The following is a 25,750-nucleotide window of genomic DNA, read 5'->3' on the forward strand; positions in this document are numbered from 1 at the left end:
CAAATGTAAATAATATTCCAATGATCTGTTATTTACATTTTATACAATAAAATTATACATTTTCTTGTGCCAAGTTAACCGAGTACAGAATATATATATATATATATACTTGAACATATTCTAAATGATAATAAAATAAAGAAAGCACTGTTTCTACAAACACACACATAAGGACATGAAAAGGAAATATTCTCACAGAAGAATCCCATACACAAAACGACGAAAACACCTTAAATGTGAGCAAAAGCATAATCAACATTGTCATGATAAAAAAATTATTTTGGAGAATATCTTTTTACTGAAAACAATGAGAATGGAAGACAGAATTGTATTTCCAGTATGGAAGGCTTTTTTTTCCTAAATATTTACACAAAAATAATGAAATGAAAGGCACTAGAGGTGACATACATATCCATTTCACATCAATCGTCTTACACCTCCATGTGGAGCTCATCCTGAGTGATTTTACTATACTGATTTTGAGGCAAGATAATTGTTAATTGATTTCTCCTTTTCCTAAATTAATACTCACAAGGCACTAGGGCTGAATAGTAGACAGGCACAGATCTAGAGGGGGTGGATGTGGCAGAAGGCATTTCCCTCCCCCCTTTTGGTGGTAGAGTGGTATGGAATGAGTACCCTGTGATGAGTAGCATCCCCATCATGTTGCCCCCCCCCCCTGAAAGTGATGATGGAAATACATGTATTATCCGTTTGGAGTGATTATTGTCAGAATTCTTAGTCTTTGGTGGAAAATCATATATTATGTATATTGAAATGCGAAGCTTTTGTGCCCCTCCTGAAGTGGATTAATTTTGTGACTCCCACCCCCCACCCCCTTCATGAAAACCACCCCTAATCTGCCCCTGTGCTCTTGGTATCTAGAAACCACTACCATGCCCCTCAAAGAGGCAAACAAGCTGTAAGTCACCTGGCTTACTGTCTAGGCAGTCAGATAAACCAAATTAACAGGTCACAAAGAAAGGAAAAACAAATGAAACTGAAATAGGATGGTTGATCCCAAGACTGGACAACTGGGTTAATGATGTACATGTATAATATATGATGCATAAATTTTAAGCATGAAGATACAGGGATAACAACCTAAAAATCGGAATTGTTTTTTGGGGGCAGAAAGAACATTTTGGATGGAAAAACAATTATTTCACTATATCCGCCTGAGAGTAACACCGTAAAAATAAATAATTGGTGGAAAACAGGCATATTTTCTGTGAACTAACAATTTTTTTTAAAATTGGGGATAAAAGTAGAACACACTACTGTAAAAAGAAAATACAAGAATTGTTAGTCTTCAAATACTGAATTTACATCAAAGATTACTAAATTTAACATGGTTTTATGGTTAACATCAAACCAAATATCCTGATCATACAATTATCAATATGATATCAAATGCACCCAATATCACAATGTTGGATGTCAAAATGTTGAATGCTGGGCTCTGTCTTACAAAGAGTTACGATTGATCCAATCAACAACAACTACGGATGGCCAGCAATGTCAACATCAAAGATGCAAGTTTATTCAAAATATTTTCTAGATATGATGTATATTCATACAACCACTGTGTTCTTGACTCGGTATGCTTCTCTTTGTTTTCAAAGGACATTGTGCAAGTTAGCTAAGGAAAAAAAAATTATGACATAGATGGATTTCCATATAGTTGAGATTGATCGGATCAATCGTAACTCTTTGTAAGACAGGGCCCTGGTATTCAATCAGCTTTCAGGATCATTTTGTCTTTTTTCAAACATCAGAAGAGGCTTGTCTAAGGCCTACCGCACACTACACGATCCAACTACAACACTATATTTCAATTCTTCAATTCAAATAAATAAAATGTGCAAACATAATTCAATCTATTTCTATTTCACAGTTTCATCATCATATTAATGATGATTGCATTGCAAAGAATTACTGAACAATTGGACTGAGTGAATTGCAGTTCAAGTTTTCCCTGTTCCTATTCAAGTAATTAGTCACAATTGGTAAAAAGAAATAAACATACTTTTACTCTTGACAATGTTATACTGTTGATAGCTTACCCACCATTAGTATGTGATACAATTGCACTGAAAGTACATGTACATAATCAATTTATATTTACCGCCAGAAAAGACAGTGGCCACTGAAATGTTACACTTTTAGATATAATTCATAGTTTCTTTTATGTCAGTCAATAAAATCCATATCTAAACTTCTATCAATGAAACCTGCATTGGCAATGAAGATGAATATGCATTTTATAATTCTAATACAGTCCAACATTTCAATCTAATATTTTTCACATTTAACAATTTCATTTCAACCATGTACATGTACATGTATTATATACAATCCTAAAAAGGCAGAATGAATTTAAAAAAAAATTGAATGTACACAGTAAATTACACACACAAACTTTAAAATAAAATAAGAATGTTATCATCAAAAATATATCACAAATATGATAATATACCATAGCCATTTTCATACATATTTCAGACCCATTACAAAGAGTATATATCCTGTATGCATTGAAAGTGGAATGCTGGACTGTGACATGCATGCAGCAAAATAATATCCAGACAAAAAAAGATGGTTTGACTATGATAAGAATCACAATGCTTTCAGTACACATTCTACAACTCATCTTTTGGACAGTGTACTTCGTGTTATAATGCACATATACTTGTGTATTGTGGCAATGCATCGCACTCGAGAGTACTTCCAATTTTGCGACAAGCATGAGGTGCTTGGGCCTAGTGCTTGTGGATATTGTGAGTACCCAATTTTTATTTTTCAATATATATATATTGTGTAAAATCTTATCTCCTTGTTATTTTTCTTCAACTTAAAGGTATTGTTTAACTTTGTGAGCAGCCGATTTAAAAAACTCTCAAACCAAGATGAAACATGTGTACAAGTGCATGTATTAGAACTAATAAACCCTGAAAACAACCATTATTGAGAATGAAAAGCTAAAACTACAAGGCAAACCCCGATTTTGTAAATAGGCGTCTTATAGACGCCTAAATAGTACACATAAGTGTATGGGATGAAATTAAGATGGTTTTTTCGGTCACTTTATATTTCAATTTTTGAAGCACTACTGTAAATAATTATTTTCGAACGCAATTTTTTCTGGGCTTCATTTTTGTAACATATCACAGACACAGGTGACAAGTGTGACCTTCTAGCTCAGATTTTTTTAAAGTCAAACCAATGTTAACCAATCACTTTAACTTTCTTTTTTGTCTTCTTCTCTTTCTTTTCTTTCTCTTCTTCTTCTTTGTATTAATCATGCGTGTGTTCTACATGTATATTACCCATTTAGTCAAAATATGGTTTAATATGCAGTGGTACATGTATGTTATTTATTACAATCAGTCTGTGATATACATGAACATGTACTTCATAACTATGTAAATAATACCATGATTATGAAACGGTATACACCTTTTAATATATTGTACTTACATGTGCAATTCAGTCTTTGTAACTGCGATTTAATACATACCATACCATTTTCTAGGCTCACACCCTTGAAGAGATCACATTTCCTTTCTATTACGAATCTCAGGCATATCTGGTATGCGCTCCTAACTGAGTGCATCAAAATCCTTGCCATTGCCCTTGGTTTCAAAGAACGCCATATAAGGAACATGATGCACCCTAGTACACAGTGCTGCACCTAAAATGCATGGCTGGAAGGTCGTGTATAATTAAATCATGAGCATATGCACTCGCTATCGGCTAAATCCTTGGACCCGTCTTACAATAAATTATAGATGTATTGCATAATAAGAGTAAATTACACCTTCTTATCTCAGCAAGTTCAAAATAATAGTACATCAAGCACTATGTGACCTTTTCATTGTGAGGTTACTAATTCATAACTAATTCAGAATAAAAATGAACATTATCACTTTACATTATGTACATTACAAAGATATAAGGAGACACTATTCATATCTCTAACAAATAACATCAGTTACTTTGCAAATAAATTCAGCTTTTTTACATTAAACAGGGATACAAATCTGAAGTTCTCAGCAATATATGTCAGAGTAACGAAGAAATACAAGAGTTAACAAGCCGATTGCTGTAACTTCATTTGACTACCAGTTTCACATGATAAAACACAATCACGTCCACCATAGGAATATATGTTTATAAATGTAATTCAAGCTGCATTCAGAGTAATTGCAGTTTAATGTGACAGAATATCAGAACAATTTTCTTGAAGAATGAACAAAGGAGAGCATTGGAAAGTAATCACTATCGACTTGATCTAATGAAATATCTTTTCAACAATATCTAAGGTGCCGTGGCCGAGTGGTCTATGGCACCTGACTATAGTATACACGGAAAGTCTGAGGTTCAATCCCCGGCTGCGGCACCTATGCACGTGGGCAAGGCATTTAATCAACAATGCTCTTTTATCCTGCATTCAAATAAATAAAAAGCTATATGCATTCTTGGGAACTAGGTGTGCACTTGTTAAAAAAAAAAGAGCAAACTGCTTATTATGTCTGGTATTGATATATCAACCTTATAATGGTCCACATTCACAGAGGAATTTGAGTTTAATGGCCTGAATTTGAGCTTCAACTATGGGCAGCCAAATATGACAAAATATTTGACTTATCAGAATTATTAGCATATTTATTAGCATACTGTATAAGCTGTTATTTTGCATACAGAATTTTTCGCGAATCGCGGGGGTCCCGACATTTTCGTAGGTTGTTGAATTCGCAATCAAGAAACAATGAGAATGCTAAGCTAAAGGTGATACAGGAGTTGGTATTAACAAGCTCCCATGTTGTGCCTACTGCTATGCGGTAAAGGCACATAGAGGGTCTAGGAGTAAGGCGTGGTAAGAGATGGGCGCTTGAACGTGATATTTCGCCCACTCTCCGGTGGTGATGGTTTAGTATTGTGATGCTATAGAGATCAAGAAACTATGAGGATGTTTGCTACGGCAACAGATATCATTGGGCTCCCATGTTATGCCTGCTGCTCCTCGGTGAGGGGCGCGGGGAGGGTCTAGGTGAGAGGCGCGGTGACAGATGGGGGCTTGAAGGGGACACCTCTCCCCCTCTCTTTTGATGAGGATGGTGGTGGTGGTGTTTATGCTTTCTCCTACCATCTGCCCGTGGGCTGCGGTGTTGCCCGTTGGGCGCCGATGCCGTCGACGGGGAGGGGGAGCGGATGGCTCGCCCGTTGTTGCTGAACAGGATACTGTCGTTTGGATTGGTGATGCCCAGCTTCTTATTGCGTTTCTTGATCGCATCTTGGAGCATGCGTAGTAAAAAGCGCTTGTCTTTTCCCTCCTGTAAACAAAAGGTAAGGGACATGTATCAATGAATTTAAATGAGGTATTTTTAAATGTAATTTATGATGTCAAGTTTGCTAATTAGTGAAAATTTACACGATTTTGCATAATGAAGTAGAGTGGTAATTGCTCTTCCATTTAGATCAAAGAAGCGTATCAGTGAAAGTTTGGGGAAAAGGGTAATGAAAGGGTCACAAAATATTTGACAATGTTAAATCACTTTAGAAAATGAGATAGGAAGAGAAACACAACGACAGAGAAAGAGGGGGGTAGAGAGAGTAGGGGAGAAGATGCAAGAGAAAGAGAGAGAGAGGGACAGACAGACAGACAGCCAGACAAGAAAGAAAAACATAGATAGACAGAGTGAGAGAGTGAGAGCAAACTCACCAGATTGATTTGATGCTGTAGTCTCTTGACAGTCTCCTTGTATCCCATGGCAACAGATCTTCTATAATACACCAGCAAACTGAAGAACAGAAACAAGGTCATGAAATTAGATATTACTCACGACATGAAAAGTTCATTTACTAGTTAATTAGTGCATTGTAACCTAATAACTGGGAGTTTTAGATCTAAAACCAAAGAACAAAGAAAACATTTACCTGGGTGGAGAGTGGCAAAGTAAGGATTGATGCCTTACCAAAGGATGCTAGCCCCTGGTGGGTTTCAAACACATAACCCTCTTATTACAAGGCGAGATTCAGAAACGCTAACCTATAATGCTTCCAATAAATGATATAATATTACAACAGAGAAAAAGATAGCGATATCAGACTGTCAGTAGGGGGAGCCGTTTAAATCAGCATACCAATAATGCTATGAATGTAAACTCACATGATCATGAGTATGATTCCTATGAGAACACCAGGGCTGGTGAGTAAGATGACCACGGTCGTGATGACTCGATCTGATTGCTGCCATTTACCGAAGAGATCTATCACCACGTCGTAGGTAGCGTTCCTACCTCGGAACGGCCCACAGGAAGCCGAAGGTTCAATCCTGAAAGAAAGGAAGCATTTCAATTCGATTAATTATTTTCATTAGAGAGTATACATCTGTACAAAACATGCAACTAGACCTTTAAAGGAATAGTCCACCCCAACAAAAAGCTGATTTGAATAGAAAGAGAAAGTTCAAACAAGCATAACACTGAAAATTTCATCAAAATCAGATGTAAAATAAGAAAGTTATAATATTTTAAAGTTCCGCGTAATTTCACCAAACAATTATATGCACATCGTGTTGGGTATACAAATGAGGGGACCGATGACATCACCCACTCACTATTTCTTTTGTATTTTATTATATGAAATAGTTTGATTTTCTCATCATTGTCATGTGAAACAAAGTTTCATTCCTCCCTGAACACATGGAATCCCATTATTTTAACATTTTGTGGTTCAGTCAAGTTGGTCCTTATTGTCAAATATGTAAAAAATGAAATGTTGTATAATTCAACAATAAAAAACAAAAGAAATAGTGAGTGAGTGACATCATCGACTGTCTCATTTGCATATCACTGAGTTGAGCATAGAACTGTTTTGTGAAAAATAAGCGAAACTTTAAAATGTCATAATTCTCTTATTTTCCATCCAATTTTGATGTAGTTTTCAGCGTTATTCATGTTTTATTTTTCGCTATTTATTTAAATCAACTGTTTTCTGGGGTGGACTTGACCTTTAAATATTATATCACAGCACACCCCCTAAAAGGAACTAGGAATATGCATGAACGGAGATGTCAGAGATGCACCAGCTGCGAATCACCAATGCATGCAAGGTAATGGCTTCATCCTCTAATGTGGCAGCACAATGTCATCAATGTAATAAACATTAGAAAGATGGAATGTAAAAAAAATCTTGACATTAAAGGCATCTCATGATTTTAGCAACACTTAGAGATCATGGACTATCAAAGCCAGACTTCAGAATATGAGCCTCTGTGTATACACAAAGTAACATCATGTGCTTTTAATGATGGGGGCATTTTCATAAAGCTATTCGTAAGTTAAGAGCAACTTCAAGAACGACTGGTGAACCTTTCTTATGCGCTAACCATCGCCAATTCAATTTACCATTTACCACAAGAAAGGATCACCAGCCGTTTTTAAAGTCGCTCATAACTTACGAACAGCTTTATGAAACACCCGCCCGATCTCCGACATGAAACACTTTACAAAAACACTAACAAAGAGTGATAATAATTTTTTTTTTATTCTTGACATTTAAGGCCTCTCACGACTTTAGCACCAACTTAGAGATCATGGACTATCAAAGCCAGACTTCAGAATATGAGCCTCTGTGTATACACAAAGTAACATCATGTGCTTTTAATGCTGGGGACATTTTCATAAAGCTATTCGTAAGTTAAGAGCAACTTCAAGAACGACTGGTAAACCTTTCTTATGCGCTAACCATTGCCAATTCAATTTACCATTTACCACAAGAAAGGATCACCAGCTGTTTTTAAAGTCGCTCATAACTTACGAACAGCTTTATGAAACACCCGCCCGATCTCCGACATGAAACACTTTATAAAAACACTAACAAATAGTGATAATCATGGGGGTTTTTTATTTCAAGAGAAAAAAATATGTCCGACTTACTGGACGACACTGTATCCAAACGCTCCCAGGCATATCATGAACATGAGGAACAGGATCGCTAAGAATACTGTCTTTGCTAGTCCTGCTTTCCAAGGTCTTAAAGATGGCTTGCAGTTGTATAAAACACTGACCTAAAGGAGATTCCATATAAGATATTCAAAAAGATCATGTTATATTGCAAAGAAATACATGTATGTACCGGTAGGACTTCTTCCTTGAACGCTTTAGCGCCTATTAATATGGCGGCTCATCTACAGCCCGGGGTAATAATATGATACCAAGTATCAAAGCGGAGTTGAGTATATACACATAGTAACTGCGCTATATATATGGACATATTATTATTATTATGTATGACACAATAATATGCATCTATACAATCATTTCTGTACCCACAATACAAGATAAACCATTCAAATAATGTATTTGTTGAAGTGCAACTGGTTTCCAGGTGCATAGAACCTAGGGGGCAATGTTCATACCTTGTCTTAAAGGTAGTCGCAAGTACAAGTATTCAAACAACAATAAACTGAGAATGACCAAAGTACTGCCTTTGGTAGTCCTGCTTTCCAAGGTCTTAAAGATGGCTTGCAGTTGTATAAAACACTGACCTAAAGGAGATTCCATATAAGATATTCCATAAGATAATGTAATATTATAAAGTAATGCATGTATGACACAATAATATGCATCTCTACAATCATTTCTGTACCCACAATACAAGATAAACAATACAAATAATGTCTCTGTTGAAGTGCAACTGGTTTCTGAGTGCATAGAACTTAGGGGGCAATGTTCATACCTTGTCTTAAAGGTAGTCGCAAGTACAAGTATTCAAACAACAATAAACTGAGAATGACCAAAATACTGCCTTTGGTAGTCCTGCTTTCCAAGGTCTTAAAGATGGCTTGCAGTTGTATAAAACACTGACCTACATGTAGAGGAGATTCCATGTAAGATATTCCATAAGATAATGTAATATTATAAAGAAATACATGTACGACACGTTACCTTTTTGACATAAAAGATGAGGACAAGTTTGAAGATATTGATGACCATGAGTAGAGGTGAGAAGTACATGCCAATCCTGAAAGAATTTGAAATCGAAATACATTCATTAAGTAAAAATATTAATCGTTTTATAAACTGTTGAACGTAGCTAAATCTCTTTCTAATGGCAAATTAAATTAATCGTAATACAATATATAGATACAATAATAAATATAATCTAGTAAATATAAAGATCTTGTAAATACAATCATTTGCAAATACAATCATCCAATAATCGATGAATCATCCAGTACTGGTAAATTTAATCACCTAGTAATTACAATCATCCAATAAATACAATCTATGGATCATCCAGTAAATACAATCATCTAGTACTTGTAAATACAATCATCCAATAAATACAATCATCTATAAAATACAACCAACATGTAAATACAATCATCCATAAAATACAATCAATGAATCATCCAGTAAATACAATCATGTAAATACAATCAATGAATCATCCAGTAAATACAATCATCCAGTATCAGTAAATACAATCATCCAGTAAATACAATCATATTGTAAATACAATCAGCAGCTATAAATCACAATTAAGAGTTCCATGGAGATTTAAACAATGGCATACTTGTTAAACTCTTCATGAAACGGACCCCATGTGGACATTTTTGACACTTACCAAGTATATGTTTGAGACTGAATGAGATCCATTGTGTTACGAGCAATATCAAACTCAGGAGAGGCAAACGATTGGCAGCAGTGATCTTTACCAATCCTGTGAATAAATGAAAAAAACATACAAGAAAACATATGAAACGGTGCTAACTTTTTTTACACTAAGATACATGTAGCTTATGACCAGGGTCCCGTAACACAAATGTTAGGGATTAATCGTACGCTTGATTTTGACGATTGATTGTACATTTTAGTCAATCGTAGAACAAATATTTTACAATCGTTGCTAACTTTTGTGTTACGGGCCCCAGGACAAGTCTATAAATGTGTTTTGAATTACTTTACTCCAAGTGCTTAGATTAAAATGATGAGAATAAAACATTTGTCTATGGCAAAGGAGAAGCAGTTTCTAATGACAGTTGCATGAAGCACTTGGTGGATATCACAGAAAATAATATTTGAAATAAAGTTGCCAACTTATTAAAGTTGGGCCAGACCACATGTTCAGATTTAGTATTAAATACATGTATGTAATGGAAAACATTATGGCATCTACTTTGATTTTCATTAGGGGTACTGTAGAACAGAGACCTGGGGGCATTTCATAAAAGCTTTGTCAGTGATGTTCAATGATCAGTTTGCTTTCAGCCAATCAGATGCGAGGATTTGTCAGTGAAATTCTTTGACAAGACGTTCCATGAAACACAGCCCAGATACTCAAAGAATCTACATGTACCGGAGAGGGTTATAAAAGAAAGGGGGGGGGGGTTAATGATTACAAACCCAATAGATACTTGCAGTGCATGATCATTACCTTCTGATGAACTCCAAGACAAAGGTGGCTAAACTTTGGAGGATGAAATCTACAATGACAAGCTTGTATACTTCAGTCCCGATAAAGGTTTCCCAACACTAAAAATAAAGATAAGAAAATTAATGAATAATCATTCAAAACCATTAGATAGCCTTTCTGATAAATTCGATAGATATTGTGTTGGTAACTAATTTGCTGATGGGTCTATACCCGCGCTGTCTAATTTCCATTTGTCTCATCAAACATGGTCTAAGTCTAGCTTGTCTATAACATCTTCGTCTACAAACCATTTGGTCTAATTGCCTTTGAGCCCATTTACCATTTTGTCTAATTTCCAGTTATGCTTTACCTATTTCACCCCATATCAAGTTGGTCTAACGCGACTTAGTCTATATGGTTCAATGAATGGTTTACTAAGACAAAGTAAAAATTAATAGAAGAGGTAGATATGAGAACAATCGAAGCACTAGACTAAATTAGAATTCTTAGACTATGAGGGTATTAGACCAATCATTTTTTAAAAATATTTACGAGAGCTAGTAATTTCTGCATCTCATAACACATGTGCCACCAATATCTTGAGAGGCCTGAGGGTATACCCCTTTTCCCCAGGACAAACAAAATAGCATAGGTCATTGACCCTAAATGACCTTTGACCTTGGTCACGTGACCTAAAACTCGGGCAGGATGTTCAGAAATACTTGATTACCAATTACCCTTATGTCCAAGTTTCATGAACTACTATCTAGGTTATGAATATGATGACATTTCAAAAACTTAACCCTAGGTTAAGATTTCAATATTGATGACGCTGCCGCCGCTGCCTTCTGAAAAGCGGAACCTATAGTCTCGCTCTGCTCTGCTATGCAGGCGAGACAGAAATTAAAGGCTAAATTCAACTGAATGATGATTCCAAAGTGTATGGGGGAAAAAATAAGGATGAATAAGTAGAATTATTATTGAGATCCTGGGATCTATTGTTTAAATGAGATTTGTGATCACTTTGAAAGATTAACCGTGGAGTTAATGGATGGTACCAAGTACACTCTCATCAACCAATCTTTAAGCATTAATGCAAGTGAGTGACACCACATTAAGGGTGCAATGTATGTGCATGTATGATGAAACACACCAATTGGCCTTGTAGAAATAACGTAGGTACATGTTTATATTTTATAATTATTCATAATCATCCAAAATGTACTGTTGCACAGTTAGGTGACGTCATAATATTAAATTTGTTGCACTACATTCGATGCCTACATGTAGGAAAATAAACGGTGACAAAACATTTGCTTCGATCCTAATAACCCAGAGGGCATAGGGTTAGAGTTAGGATTGTAATTGATGTTTTTTTTTTCTTCAGAATAATGTAAAGATAATGATTAGGGTTCATTTAGTTTTGGAGGATAGATGTTATATTCAACTTAACATGCGAAATGGAATTAGAATAGTATTAGACGAAAATTCATACATACATGTAAATATGGCTGTTTGGTACTAGTAAATGTTAATATCCTAAATTTCAGTGTTGTGAAATATTGGATCAGTATGTGCAATGTAATGTGAATGTGTACAGATGCAGAGTGCTTTCTTTTGAACACTGATTATCGTTTCTATTCTAAACTTACTACTATACCCCGATACTGTGTTGCAGAAAGATAAGTAGGAAAAGATGAATGCATTATAAAGCATAAACAATGACTTTTTTAAAGATCCATATAAAATCTGTATCTCTCTGGATGTCAACATGCAAATATTACAAACGTGACTGTTCCAAGTTAAATTAGAGTCAATTCAAACGCCTAGAAATTTGGTTTCTTGTTTTTCAACGGTATAAAGATATTGTTAGAACATGTGTTTAGTTTGAATGTGATGAATATACATAAACTTTGTTTTGCTTATATTTAGGGAGAGTTTGTTAGCTCTAAACCACAATGATAATTTCTTCAAGTTTAATACAAGTGTTGGAATAAGTATATTTAAGTCTTTGTGTGAATAGAATACATGTACATTATTTTGTATCATCTTGCAAATGAAACATACATGTACATTCATTCTCTAGATGCATTCACAATGTCATTCATATATATCAAAAATATAAAGGGACCTAAAATAAATCCTTGTGGTACTCCACATTTCACGGTGCAATTATTGGATAATTTAGATTAAAAACAAACATAATGGCATCTGTTGCTTACATAATCTTTAAACCAAGAAAGAACTACCCCTGACTCCGTATTTCATTAATTTACAAAATAAAATATTTTCTCCAGTAATTTATAAATACGTGATAACAAAGAAATTGGTCGATAGTTTGTGATAAGACATGGGTCATCTATATGTTGGAATCATTTTGACAATTTTCAGTCGATCAGGAAAGATACCACAAAAAAGATATAGACTGAAAATATGTGATAATGGGGAGGCTATAAAATGATTTTTTTTTGGTTTCAATAGATAGACGCTTATTCAATCATGCCCACAAGATTTAGTCAATTTCATGGACCTTAGAATTTATAAAATCTTTTATTCTTCATCTATCCACTAACTTCTGAGGCACTGTATATCCAATATTGAACATTCTCATTCAAGGAATGGTAGAAGATTTCGCATACGGTGAAAAAGAGAAATTCTATTTAACTCTGCTACATCTTGTTGATTAAAGCATATTTTTTTCACCTCATGCAAATCTTGTACCATCGCAAAAATGCCTATTCAAGACTTTGATAACGTGCAACTTTGATCGTACCACAACACAGTTTTGCGTTGACTCCTCTGTACAGCTGATTTGATTGAGCCAGAAGTAACACAATACGCACAGCACTGAAGCCTTCATGAGAAATGTTCTATGAGGGTTTGAAATAAAAGAAAAGTGTGGTTAATATACTACATGTACATACTAATTTTTCTACATTACAAGCATTAGAATGACTAGGGAGTTCAATAATCCATGAGCAAATCAATTAGTCTTATAGCAAATCCATTTTCAACAAATTTTGGCAATGTCTTTGAAAAGAACTTGAATCAATAAGCTAAATAAAAAACAATTGTGGAGACCTGTGAATGAATGTCATACATGACAGACGTACATGTATGAATGCACAGTTCATTTCTACCATTAATATGCATGAATTCCAGTTAAATTCTTCATTAAGATCTGCACATAAAAATATCTACGTCAGTAGGGCAGAAATAAAAATATTTCTTTTAATAGATGCTCTTGTTATGTTATTTTTAAGTATATGAAGGAAAATAATTTCCATCAAGTTCTCTTGAATGTATAAGCTATCCATATTTACCAGACACATGTCAAATGAACAAATGGTTGTGAAACTACATGCATCATTAATCAAAACTGAGCTGACAACTGGAGAATAAATGGTAGTGATTTTTTTACCCGATTGCTAAGAAAGCATGAATGCTTGTAAGCAAGCAATCAGGGGACCGATGGCTTAAGGTCCTCTCCAAGGGACCTGGTAATGAGGATTTAAATGCCTTACCAAAGGCACTAGCGCACCAATTGGGAATCGAACCTGGGTCACCAGAATACGAAACCCCCGCTCTGCCGACTACCTCATATAATGTCCATATTTGTTTTCAAAGATATGATTACAATATTTTGGGGTGAAAATGAGACAAATCTTGTTTTACCTGAAGAGTGAAACATAAAGCTGCATTCTTGGGTTTGAATATTTCTCAAATGAGCTGAGAACACTGAACATGTAAGGCAGCATCAGGTTATATCCACTGATAACAAGAGGGATGGCCAGTTCCCGTACCACTGTCAGTCCAGAATCTATCTCCTGCCAGTCGATAGAAAGTATTATAACATGGTGTAAACATATAATATATTCATGGTAACTAATCACGTTCGAGGGAACATCAGGTTATATCCACTGGTAACAAGAGAGATAGTCGACTCTCTTATTACCATCAGTCAATACAAAATATCATAACATCATGTAAACATGCATTATAGTAATGCTAAGCAATCATGTACAAGGAAAGATCCGATTATATCCACTGATAAAACGAGGGATAGCCAGCTCCCGTACTGCCATCAACCTAGAATCGTTCTCCTGCCAGTCAATAGTATAAAATAATACACATCATCGTTGGCATGAGTCAGAATTACACAAGGTACTGTACCTTTAGAAAAGTTCTATCAAGTTTGGACTGTGTCAAATGTGGTTTCAGAGAGTAATTATTCTTTATAATGCTGGAGAAAAATGATGTGCATTACATGCTTTATAGGATAGAAATACATTGTACGGATCTTTGTTATTTGATAAATCAGTGGCTGAACAAATTTAGTCCATCCATAATGAGGATGCAGACCAACAAGAACAGGATTACCAAGATTTATTGTTCAACCTTAAATAAGAAGGGAAATAAAACAAATAATACACCACGCACTTCTTTCAATAGTGTGAGTGGGGATTATTCATCCCCGGTTGGACTGGCAACATTATTATGTTTTTTCCCTGGTGCCCAGAAATACTTAGATGAATAATGCCTACTTACATTTTCAAAATTATACACGTTGAATAATTGTATGATATAAAAAAACTTCAGTTTATTGTGAGTTAACGATTGTACATGCACCAAAGTTCTACAAAACATCGTAGATAACTTACCGCTACCACACTATCATACATGAAGTGGACGAGATAGGAGGCACCTGCTATGATTGCCAATACGATGATGTTGATGGTGAGACGTAGCATATAAATACCAAATTGTTTACAGCAGCTCATGCTGTCAGAGCTGTGGTGTGTTGTCAGCGCTTCCTATGAGATACCAAAGGGTGAAAAAAATCAGAAAGAAATACCTACAGTTCTTATCGTATATAGCCGATACTCAGCGATATCAACTATCGATCCCGAAAATCTCCTTCCAAGTACCTGGATGCAATGTGAGGGGTACTTCCGGTTCAAACAGCTGATTGTTATGTCCCCGGCTTTAGGAATACCTTGACTGTTCAAAATCCCTTCAGTTTTTGAACTGTCGACTGATGGACTTGATCCATTAGTGTGTAAACATTTTAGAAATTTGTTTGAGCTGATGAAATAATGAAATTCACTTTCACAATCAGATTGGCTTGCTTTCAGCTGTAAACAGTAGCATTGATCATGTGCTGCACTGTGCATGTGCCAGCAACATTACCCTGGTTGTCGATATCCATAGTTGGTATCACCGAGTATGGGCTATTAGTCAGGTCCAGATTTGAGAAAAGTAGACTGCCTTAAGCAAATCGTGTTAATGCTGAATTGAGAAGTGTTTTATCACAATTTGAGGGCGCTGAGTCCAAATATGCTGTTTGCCAACCTTGATTTTGATGTTAAAATCCTCAAATTGGCAAAAATAATATGGCCGCCTTTCTACACCCTTTTTTGCTCTATTTTGAACCCAAAAAAATTGTTTTTGGTACTATTTGATATCAGGAATAACATACTAAAAAATCGACCAAAATCCGCATCCGGGAAAGTGGTTATTTTCAAGATCATGGCGTCTAGGATGGCTGCCATTCACTGAAAATTAGCAAAACCGACTCTTTATCTACCCTAGACATCGTTTTCGGTGCATACATGTATTCAATGGTGTAGGGGGTAAAAGGAAAAAATGAACATAAGCACTCCAGAATACCTGAAAATCCAAGATTGCGTAAAAATTGCTGCCATGGCCTAAAAATTCACAATAATCTATTACCTACTTTAGTATCTTTTATTTTGGTTTTATTCATTGGTGATTTCAAGGGTCAAGTAGAAAGCTGGGACAAGTTACAAGGACAGTCAACGATCCACTATGTCCAAAAATCCAAGATGGCTTTCAAAATTGGAGTCTAAAATAGTTATTGTTATCTATAAAAAAACAACCTAAAACCCGACATAGTTTGTTTACTATCTGCCTTGGGGATATGATGTTGGTGTCTAACCAATGGTTTAATGGCTCAGGAAACAGGTTGGGACAAGTAACAAAGACAATCAGTGGTCCTCCATGTAAAAAAAATCCAAGATGGTTTGCAAAAATCAAGTATAAAATGACTGTCGTTAATTACAAACCGACACAGTTTGTTTAATAACCGCCTGCATGGAGAATATGATTTTTCAGTATAACCCATGGTTTAAAGGGTCAAGTATTACATTGAGACAAGTTTCAAGGGCAGCTAGTGGTTCCAGAATGTCAAAAATAAAAAATGGCTTCCAAAAATGGAGTCTAAAATGGCTATTGTTACCTAAAAACTGAAACAGTTTGTTTAATATCCGCCTGGGGTATATGATTGTGTTGTCTAACCCTTGGTTTAAAGGGTCAAGTAATTAATTAGGACAAGTTACAAGGACATTGAGAGGTCCAGCATGTCCAAGAATCCCAAAAGGCTTCAAAACTTATATTGTTACCTAAAAACTGAAACAGTTTGTTTAATATCCGCCTGGGGTATATGATTGTGTTGTCTAACCCTTGGTTTAAAGGGTCAAGTTATACATTAGGATAAGTTACAAGGGCAATCAATGGTCTTGTATGTCTAAAAATCCAAGATGGCGTCCGATAAAGGAGTTTAGAATGACTGCTAATACTTTAAAATTGGCATAATCCATTTAGAATCCATCTGTGAGATAAGATGTTGGTGTCTACACTATGGTTTCAAAGGTTAAATAATACTTTTGGATTAGTTTCAATGATATGAAGCTGTCCCTTTTGCCTATTATTCAAAGATGCCTTTCAAAATGAGTCTAAAAAGACTTCCATCACCTAAACATAGTCATAATTAGGTGAACAAAATCTACACTATTGTGGTTTGAAGGCTAAAATAATAAACCGGGACAAATAACAAGGATGGTCGGTTTTCCTTATCGTCCAGGCGACTTCTAAATTGCGTAAATATGACTGCTGTCCCCTAATCATGAAACCATAGGATAGTCCTAAGCACTAAAATGTTGTGTTTTGAAATACTTATCGGTGAATTATGGTACTTTTTAGGTGAAAGTGTACCTCATTTTTTAAAGTTCGTTTTTTGGATGTTTACTTATTGCTGCACCATCATCTACTTATGTCACTAACTCTTTTGCCTATTATTCAAAGATGGCTTTAAAAATGAGTCTAAAAAGACTTCCATCACCTAAACATAGTCATAATTAGGTGAACAAAATCTACACTATTGTTGTTTGAAGGCTAAAATAATAAGCCGGGACAAATAACAAGGATAGTCGGTTTTCCTTATCGTCCAGGCGACTTCTAAATTGCGTAAATATGACTGCTGTCCCCTAATCATGAAACCATAGGATAGCCCTAAGCACTAAAATGTTGTGTCTTGAAATATTTATCAGTGAATTATGGTACTTTTTAGGTGAAAGTGTACCTCATTTTTTAAAGTTCGTTTTTTGGATGTTTACTTATTGCTGCACCATCATCTAATTATGTCACTAACTCTTGTAAAACATATATTTATGAGCCTTAAAAACATAGCAGAGACACCAAAATAGTGGCGCTAGGTGGGATATGAAGTATTGCCGTTTTTGTATCAATGGTGGCCAATTCGAATGCAATTTTTTGGAGCGTTCTACATTTTTTTGACATAATGGACATTAGCGTATCTCTGTAATTCGTCTTCACCTATATTATTTGACCCTCGAAATCATGAGAAAGACACAGATATGTCTCTAGGTAGATAGTATATGCACTTTGTAGCCAAATTTTTAAATAATAGCATCATGATTTTTGTTTGTAAAACTGCACCACTGATAAACCTTGAATTTTTTCCAATGCAATTTTCCCCCTTGGAACCATGATTTGTTATATGTTTTATTTTTTTCTCGGTAGACCCCAAAGTTGTGTCTACCAGGTGGATATTATATGAATTTTGATAATTTCAAAGTTACAACGTTCATTATAGACACCATTTTAAAAGGTCTCTGACACACTCACTGAATATCTTATAAACACTTCCTAATTCTTTATTTGCCTTAAAAACCTTTTGATGATTTTAAGTTTGATGATTACTTTGATTTTTGGAGTTACTGGTACGACACTGCCGTTATGGACGGTATGTTGGATTTCCAGATACCTTGGACGACATTTTGTAACTATAACCTGTCTCAATAGACTTTGTTTAACCCCAAGTTTCATGAAATAGACGTCTATACCCTAAATGTTATGACATTTCAAAAACTTAACCTTGGTTAAGATTTGATGTTGACTTCGCCGCCGCCATGGTCATCACCGCCGTCGGAAAAATGACGTCCATGTTTTGCTTCTGCTATGCAGACGAGGGGAAAATGGCGGACACGTTAAAAATATCACAATGTGATTATGCCAGCATTGCCCCAAAATTATCAAACATTTGGCCATATTATTAATCAATCAGCAGCTGTGAATCATGGCAGCCATCTTGGAATTGAAGATGGCTGACGAATGAATCGGATGCATTATGTATGCAACCCAGGGTATCAAAAATAAGGCATCGACCCATGTTTCTGAAATATAATCACCCATACAAATCGTTTAATATGGGAAACTGCATTCAAAATGCCGCCATTTTGTTTTTTGCCGATTTGATAATGAAAACGTCGGAATCAAGTTTGGCAAACAGCATTTTTGGATTAAGCACCCCTGAATTACCTTAAATCAATCGATAAATCAGCATTAACACAAAATGCCTACAGCACTTTTTCTGAGCACATTTTTAAAAATCTGGACCTGACTATATCGCGATAGAGAGAAATAAATTCGCACAAGTCAACCTTCCTTGAGTCGAACAATCACCCAAGTCAAAGCAATCGAGAAATGCTTCATCATTTTCTATACAGGGATTATTTTTATCCTATGCAAATGATTATTTTTCCTACTTTGGAGCAAAATTGCCTGCAAGTTTTTTCCCAATCATGCATATAGATTTTACTGTCCAAAGTGTGATGGTTGCTTGCCTTCTTATATTACTTCTACATTGGTATTAAAGGTGATCATGATTACCTATTGCCCTGCTATTGCCTACTGCACTATTCTTGAATGATTCTTCATTGAACACCCTGCACATTGATAGCTTCTTTACAACCTAGAAAGACCATTCATTTGACCTAATCTAATATTCTTGATACGCAGTAGGATCTGATCTCAAAGTCCCCGCTAAGAGATTTTAGATGTTCAAGCGGTCTTCGCATTTATTCCACAGCAAAACATCATCCTGATACTAACATATACATGAAGCCATTCAGGTACTACCTCATAATTCTTTAACATCCTTTCAAAAGAATCTGATCAAAGGTAATTTTTCATGTCTGGATCACACTGTGTATATATGTCAGCAACCCCCCCCCCCCTTCCAGCTATAATTACATGTAGTCTGCAGACACAGACCTTTTGTTTCGCATTATGCATATTAAACCAAAGTCTGAAGTAGTGAGACTAGATCCATTCGTGTACTGTAGCTGCTTCTAACACAGAAAGAGTTTGGAGTCAAATCTTTTTCACTCTAAACATGGTATACAAAGCGCAATAGAGTATATCTATATAGTGGCCGCGCTTAAGGCGGGGGCGGAGTGACGTCACATCCGCGTAACGACGACAGCACGGACCTTAGTGTGATGAAAACAAAGTATAAGAAACACAATGAAATAATGTCAGAAACAGCAGTGAAAATTTCAAAAGATTCGTAAACTTCCAGATAACGAAATGGGTAAACTCGATTATAACGACGTTCAGCACCAAGTATGAATGCGATGTTTGTGTATTATGCATTGTAGGTATGCCAAAACGCCGGGCTGCTGTACGGGTTGCTAGTGCATTGTTTCCATCGGCGGGTCAATTGCGTGGGCTCGAGATTAAAATGCCCGGATGTTCGCCCCGGCCTATATAAATATATAATATTATTATCATATTATTATTTTGCGCCTGTAGACTACATTACACAGGTCTGTCAGTTGTGCTTACAGCTAATTCCAGATAGATACTCTTGTTCTTCAGTCTCGATGTGGACTCGGAGGTAATGCTGTAGTCCCATCCACAGAACACCTTGGCAGTAAAGAAGTTGTAATGACGATCACCGGTCACAAAGTACTGCCTATACGCCTTGGACATTCTGAAAATGCAAAAAAAAAAACATTAAGAATAAGGAAAGAAGGGTTGCATTATTCAAACGATAACCCCTTTATTCAAGCGATTACCCCTCTAAAAGTTTCATATTAGAGTTACATCTATTCTAACTTTGCCATTAATAGCAATTACCATGGTAACTGGGCTCAGCAGCCTATTGCAATAAAAGTTTCCGTGGAAGTTTGAACATAACAGTAAATATTTACACAGTGAAAAAAATAGTATGTTGTTTAAGCCTGTCACTCTAACAACAAGTTGTTTAATCTTTTTTTTGTAATTGTTTAAACTTTTCAAACAACTTGTTTAAAAAGTTTAAAGTTGTTTAAGCCTGTTACTCTAACAACTTATTTTTTTAATTGTTTAAACTTTTTAAACAACTTGTTTAAAAGTTTAAACAGTTGTTTAAAAGTTCAATCAGTAGTTGTTAGAGTGACTGGCTTAAACATGCTTAAAATTTTAAACAGCGTCTTAACAGTGTATGAAATTGGCCCCCAGGATTAAACTTGTCTGCAGGGTAACTTGCCAATTTGTCTATTGTCAACTCATCCACTAATCACATGGTCTAACTTCATTTAGTCTAATGCCATTCCATCCATCAACACGTAGTCCAACCATTTAGTCCAATAACCATTCGGTCCAATCACCATTTCGTCTAATCACCAGTTCATCTATGACCACTTCGTCTTATAAACCAGTTGGTCTAATATCCATTTTATTTTTGTTTGTTTCTACCCAAATTAACAATAGTTTAATTAGACCAAATGGTCTATGGACTAAATGGCTATTAGGCCAACTGGTTTAATAGACGAAATGGTGAATGGACAAAAGTAGACCATGCGGATAGTGGACGAACTGATGGTAGACCAAATGATAGTTGACGAGTTGGTAATTGGACGAATTGGCATTGAACCAATTGGAAATAAACCGTCTGCAGGCACAGACCCATGGCTTTGGTAATTCGCAAAGTGCATAATACAGAGTCTGAAGTAGTGAGACTAGATTCATTATGTACCGTGGCCTGTTGCTCATACAGAGCCTTTGGCATCTGGTCTTTGCTGTTGGCATAGTATAATTGGTTAAAGTGTTAAATATGAGTCTGTGTTTGCAGACTAGATATTAACCAGACCATGAAAATAAGCAAGCTGATGGTGATGTTAAAACAGAAACAAGAATACTATTTATGTATCTTATAGGCCTTATTTTGTGTACAGTAAAGTTATCTTTAAACTAAGGTATATTCTGTAGCTATTTATTCATACATGTAGTCAATGAGAGACAACACGCAAAGCAGGTTGGTTCGCTCCCTCTTTAAAAGGCACTTAAAAGGTACTTCAAATGTATTTAATGAAATTATTTCCTCATTAGCCCTGCTATTGCCTAGCTGAAACTATCCTGTCAAACTATTATCAGATTAGAGACCATCCAGGAAGTAATAGAAACAACTCTATCTAACGGTGATATCCTGGTATCTAGCTTCATTAGGGATAGCAGGTTTACACTTAAAGGCCACCGCACACCTTACGACTGTTCGCGATCCGATTTTTGAACAAATCGCACTTTGCTCATTTTCTGAAAATGTGAATGGAACATATCATTTTATTTGAGGTTAAAATTAATTGAAAGAATACTAATATAACCATTTTGAAAGATTGCAAACCTTTATTTTAGAGTAAAGGCCAAATTAGTTTAAAATCGTAGCCAATCGTACGACTGCTATGACGTCATTAAGACTAGATATCAAATTCGCTTTTATTCTAAGAAGGATGATAGCATAGTCACAGATTTGAACATAGGTATTCATGCGATGATTTCGAACATTACACAGTAAGATATTCCAAGTCTCTATATTAGCATCAAATTCTACAACATTTTATTCTGAAATCGGGTCGCATACCAATCGTAAGGTGTGCGGTCGCCTTAAGGCTTCAGCGAACAGCTTTCCCTTTTCTTAAATATATGAAATTTCCAAAGTAATCACATTGGAAATTTAAAAAAAAATACTTCAAAGTATTTATTCATATATTTGTTATACGCCCGATGTAAAATTTCCTTTATGGGCAATGAATATTCAGTTCTATTGATTGCAAACTTTAAAAGGGGGAGAAAAAAACCTCTGGGCTTGACTAGTCACTTTTGTATCAAGCTGGCATGTAATAAAAATTTGTAATTAAAGATATAGTCGACAAGTCCAGCAAATATTCAAGTGCCACAACTCACTTTTTTTCAAAACAAAAATAAATCTTAACTTTTGGGATGAGAAGTGTCTGGGTTTCTGAGTACACCATTGAAAAGCATTGTCACAACTTACCCCTGAGTGATAACGATGAGAACAAGTATGAAGATGAGGATATTAGTAATAAGGTAGGCCAGCGGCATGCTGTAATAGTTCTTATTATCTACAGTGAACGTCTCGTTGGTGTAGTACCCGCAATACAGTTCAGTATCCTTGAACCAACCCTAGTGCAAAAAATAAAGGGGAAAAAAAGAAAAGAAAGTAAGAGGGAGATTCAGAGACACATTTACATGAAGAAAAATTTCAGTACATTCATGTTTAATGATAAGTCTTCAGCATCCAACTATTCATCTATTATATGATACCATGGTGGAGTTTATAACATGGAGAGGTTTACGGTTCACCATGTGTAATATGAAGAAGGGAAAGAAATACAGGCAGAAAGATGAAAGATGAAGACGGACAGTCAACCTGCCCGAAACATCCAGTAACCTCTCTTCACTTCATCCTGCTACTACTCAAACCATCGCTTCTCAAGCCATATTCAGCTCATCTCATATGGTTTATAGTCCTTTTCAGGACTTCACTCACTTTCAAGAAAAGAATACTTCTAATTTCCTCTTTTCATCCTATCTCGTCTTTCCATTTCAATCTTTCAGCCTGTATTTCCTTCCCTTCTTCATATTACACATGGTGAACCGTAAACCTCTACATGTTATATGATACCAATGTAAAAAAAACCGGTTTACGGGTCGTGTGGTCCAGTGGTTAGAGCATTGGACTCATAATCACAAGGTTGTGAGTTCGAATCCCTACTCTGCCATTGTCTCTACTTTGATAAAAAGGCCCGAGAGTAATATCTGTCATCTATAAGGTCAGCCACTATGACTGATTAACCTAGACGTAAAATGTTTCCTATAGCAGACCTGCCAACCTCTGGGAATGAAAAACTGTATTCTGTGATTTTAAAAAATGTATTTTTCCCAAAAAAAGTGTATTTCATAATAAAATGCTTGGCGCACTCGCTCATCGCGGCGCTCAAGCTGCATGCAAGCTAAAATGCGCACTGCTCTTGCAGATGAAAAAAAAAACATTAAAACATGTATAAATCTTCACCCTGGTTTGAACAAAATGATTGAAAAAAAAACAAGTTACCTGAAATTACATTGATCTAATAATCATATTTGTGCACGTTTTATGAAATAGAGACATAAAGAGATTATTTTTCTCAATAAATTACGATTTAGTTTAAAAAAAAAAAAAAAATCTTTTTTTTTTTTCTTTTTTTTTTTAATACAAAAAACGTATTTTTCAAAGAAAAAACATACTGCCATATTTTGGTTGCAAAAACGTACTAAATACGGCTAAAACGTACTGGTTGGCAGGTCTGCTATAGGTAATTGGTTATATACCAGCTTGGCGTTTACCAGCAAAAATGCTGTCCTGCCGAGTTCCTGCGGGAGTTACCATAAACAGAAAGTACTTTGACTTTACTTACTCCTCCCGTCAACAGGTCCCACCCAGAGAAGTTTTCTGAGTGTGGATACCGGGCACTAGGCTCGTAGATCAGCTGAGGCGTCGTCACAAAACCAAACGTCAGCAGGAAGACGGGGATGTTGAGAAGAAGTAGCCATTTCAGGAGGAGGAAGTAGGAGGTGACGCCGCTGCCAAAGTTGCCTTCGATCTTCTTGATGGAGCTGCGCCACAGCTCCAAGGAGTAGGTGAACTCGGAGAGGCTCTCCAGGAAGGATTCCCATTTCTGATGGAAGATGAAAAGTCGTGATCACTCTTTTTGTTCTCACTTGCAGTAAATAATCCAAATAACATGATTTGAAAACCAGATCTTTCAAAATTGTTTTTGTCAATGCCTACCAGCACTCTCATGGATGGAGAGATGGTGTTGGGCTACGTAACATAAATAGTAGTGGTTGGTAATGGGACTCTCAAGGAATGATCCCCATTTCTGATGGAATAAGAAATTAAAGTGGGCTGCCATTGACAAACCACGGGGAAGTTGAATCAATACGAAATTTGCAAAATGCCAATTGACTTGCATAATATAACCCGTCAGTCATGAGAGCCCGTCGGACTAATGCGATAAAAGTTCGGACAGCACTTATTTGACCGAACTCATGATCGTTATTTTCTTTGGGCCGTCGAAGTTCTAGTTTCCAACAATCCCAATCCCTAGACTCTTAGCAGGTCTCTTGATTGCTAAACCAAAATAAATAACCTCTGTGAAGTTACATGTTTCAAAGTGGAAACACGCAGTTTACTTCTGGTTGGTCTACTAACTGTTGCTCTCCTATATTAGACCTCCCAGACATGCCTGCATCTATTACATAACACCCCCAGGCATGCAGCCGAGTGAAAGACTTGAATCCCTTCTCTGTTCTGAGATTAGCCTTGATTTCCCCATGATTTGTCAATGGAAGGTGGCTTTAAGTTGTGAATCAACTAATTTTGTTACTTTCTTCAACTCATTTTTTATTATTTTCTTAATTTTTGTATTAATGATACTGTATTGTCATATACATGTACTTACATAGGCTAATTCATAGAACCATGCTGTACATAAACCAGGCGATTTCTCTTTCCTTGTTCTACTTGATCTCCTGTTCACTTGCTCTCTGTAATCAAAATAAAACATGAACGAGAACTACTTGGGTTGTTCCATAATCTCTTTTCATTCGGTACAGTGTTGTATCTGTATGTAGACGATGTACATGGAGACGATCGATTTCACTCATACAGGTACAGTACGGGTATCAATACTGTTTCTAGGATAACTGAAATTGATAGACTGATTTACATGTTCATACGTAGTATACATGTATTTCACTAGACCTGCAACATATAAACTGTCAATATACCTCTTCATGTGGCATGAATGAAAATTGCATACTTATCCCATACAAATTGTGATGTACATGTACAATGTACTGTACAGTGATGCTTTGTACATACATAACATTACAAAAA

The 25,750-nt window shown here is 35.8% G+C and overlaps 1 protein-coding gene across 2 annotated transcripts in view; it reads right to left on the reverse strand.

Annotated features, from left to right (window-relative positions):
* Positions 1-2,196: 2,196 nt before the first annotated feature.
* The window catches only part of LOC129268973 (transmembrane channel-like protein 7), a 48,245-nt gene continuing 24,691 nt past the window's right edge, over positions 2,197-25,750 (reverse strand). For both annotated transcript variants that reach the window (XM_064105146.1, XM_064105145.1), the window contains exons 6-19: positions 25,314-25,398; positions 24,267-24,527; positions 22,844-22,992; positions 20,374-20,521; positions 15,087-15,239; positions 14,101-14,252; positions 13,199-13,295; positions 10,447-10,544; positions 9,637-9,732; positions 8,955-9,030; positions 7,944-8,074; positions 6,173-6,337; positions 5,726-5,804; positions 2,197-5,336 (exon numbers count right to left, since the gene is read on the reverse strand). In XM_064105146.1, the coding sequence (XP_063961216.1) occupies positions 4,995-5,336; positions 5,726-5,804; positions 6,173-6,337; positions 7,944-8,074; positions 8,955-9,030; positions 9,637-9,732; positions 10,447-10,544; positions 13,199-13,295; positions 14,101-14,252; positions 15,087-15,239; positions 20,374-20,521; positions 22,844-22,992; positions 24,267-24,527; positions 25,314-25,398 (2,032 nt within the window). In that variant the 3' untranslated portion in view covers positions 2,197-4,994. The remainder of the gene's footprint in view (positions 5,337-5,725; positions 5,805-6,172; positions 6,338-7,943; positions 8,075-8,954; positions 9,031-9,636; positions 9,733-10,446; positions 10,545-13,198; positions 13,296-14,100; positions 14,253-15,086; positions 15,240-20,373; positions 20,522-22,843; positions 22,993-24,266; positions 24,528-25,313; positions 25,399-25,750) is intronic.

The sequence above is a fragment of the Lytechinus pictus genome, chromosome 10, assembly GCF_037042905.1.
Source record: "Lytechinus pictus isolate F3 Inbred chromosome 10, Lp3.0, whole genome shotgun sequence".
Taxonomy (NCBI): Eukaryota; Metazoa; Echinodermata; class Echinoidea; order Temnopleuroida; family Toxopneustidae; genus Lytechinus; species Lytechinus pictus.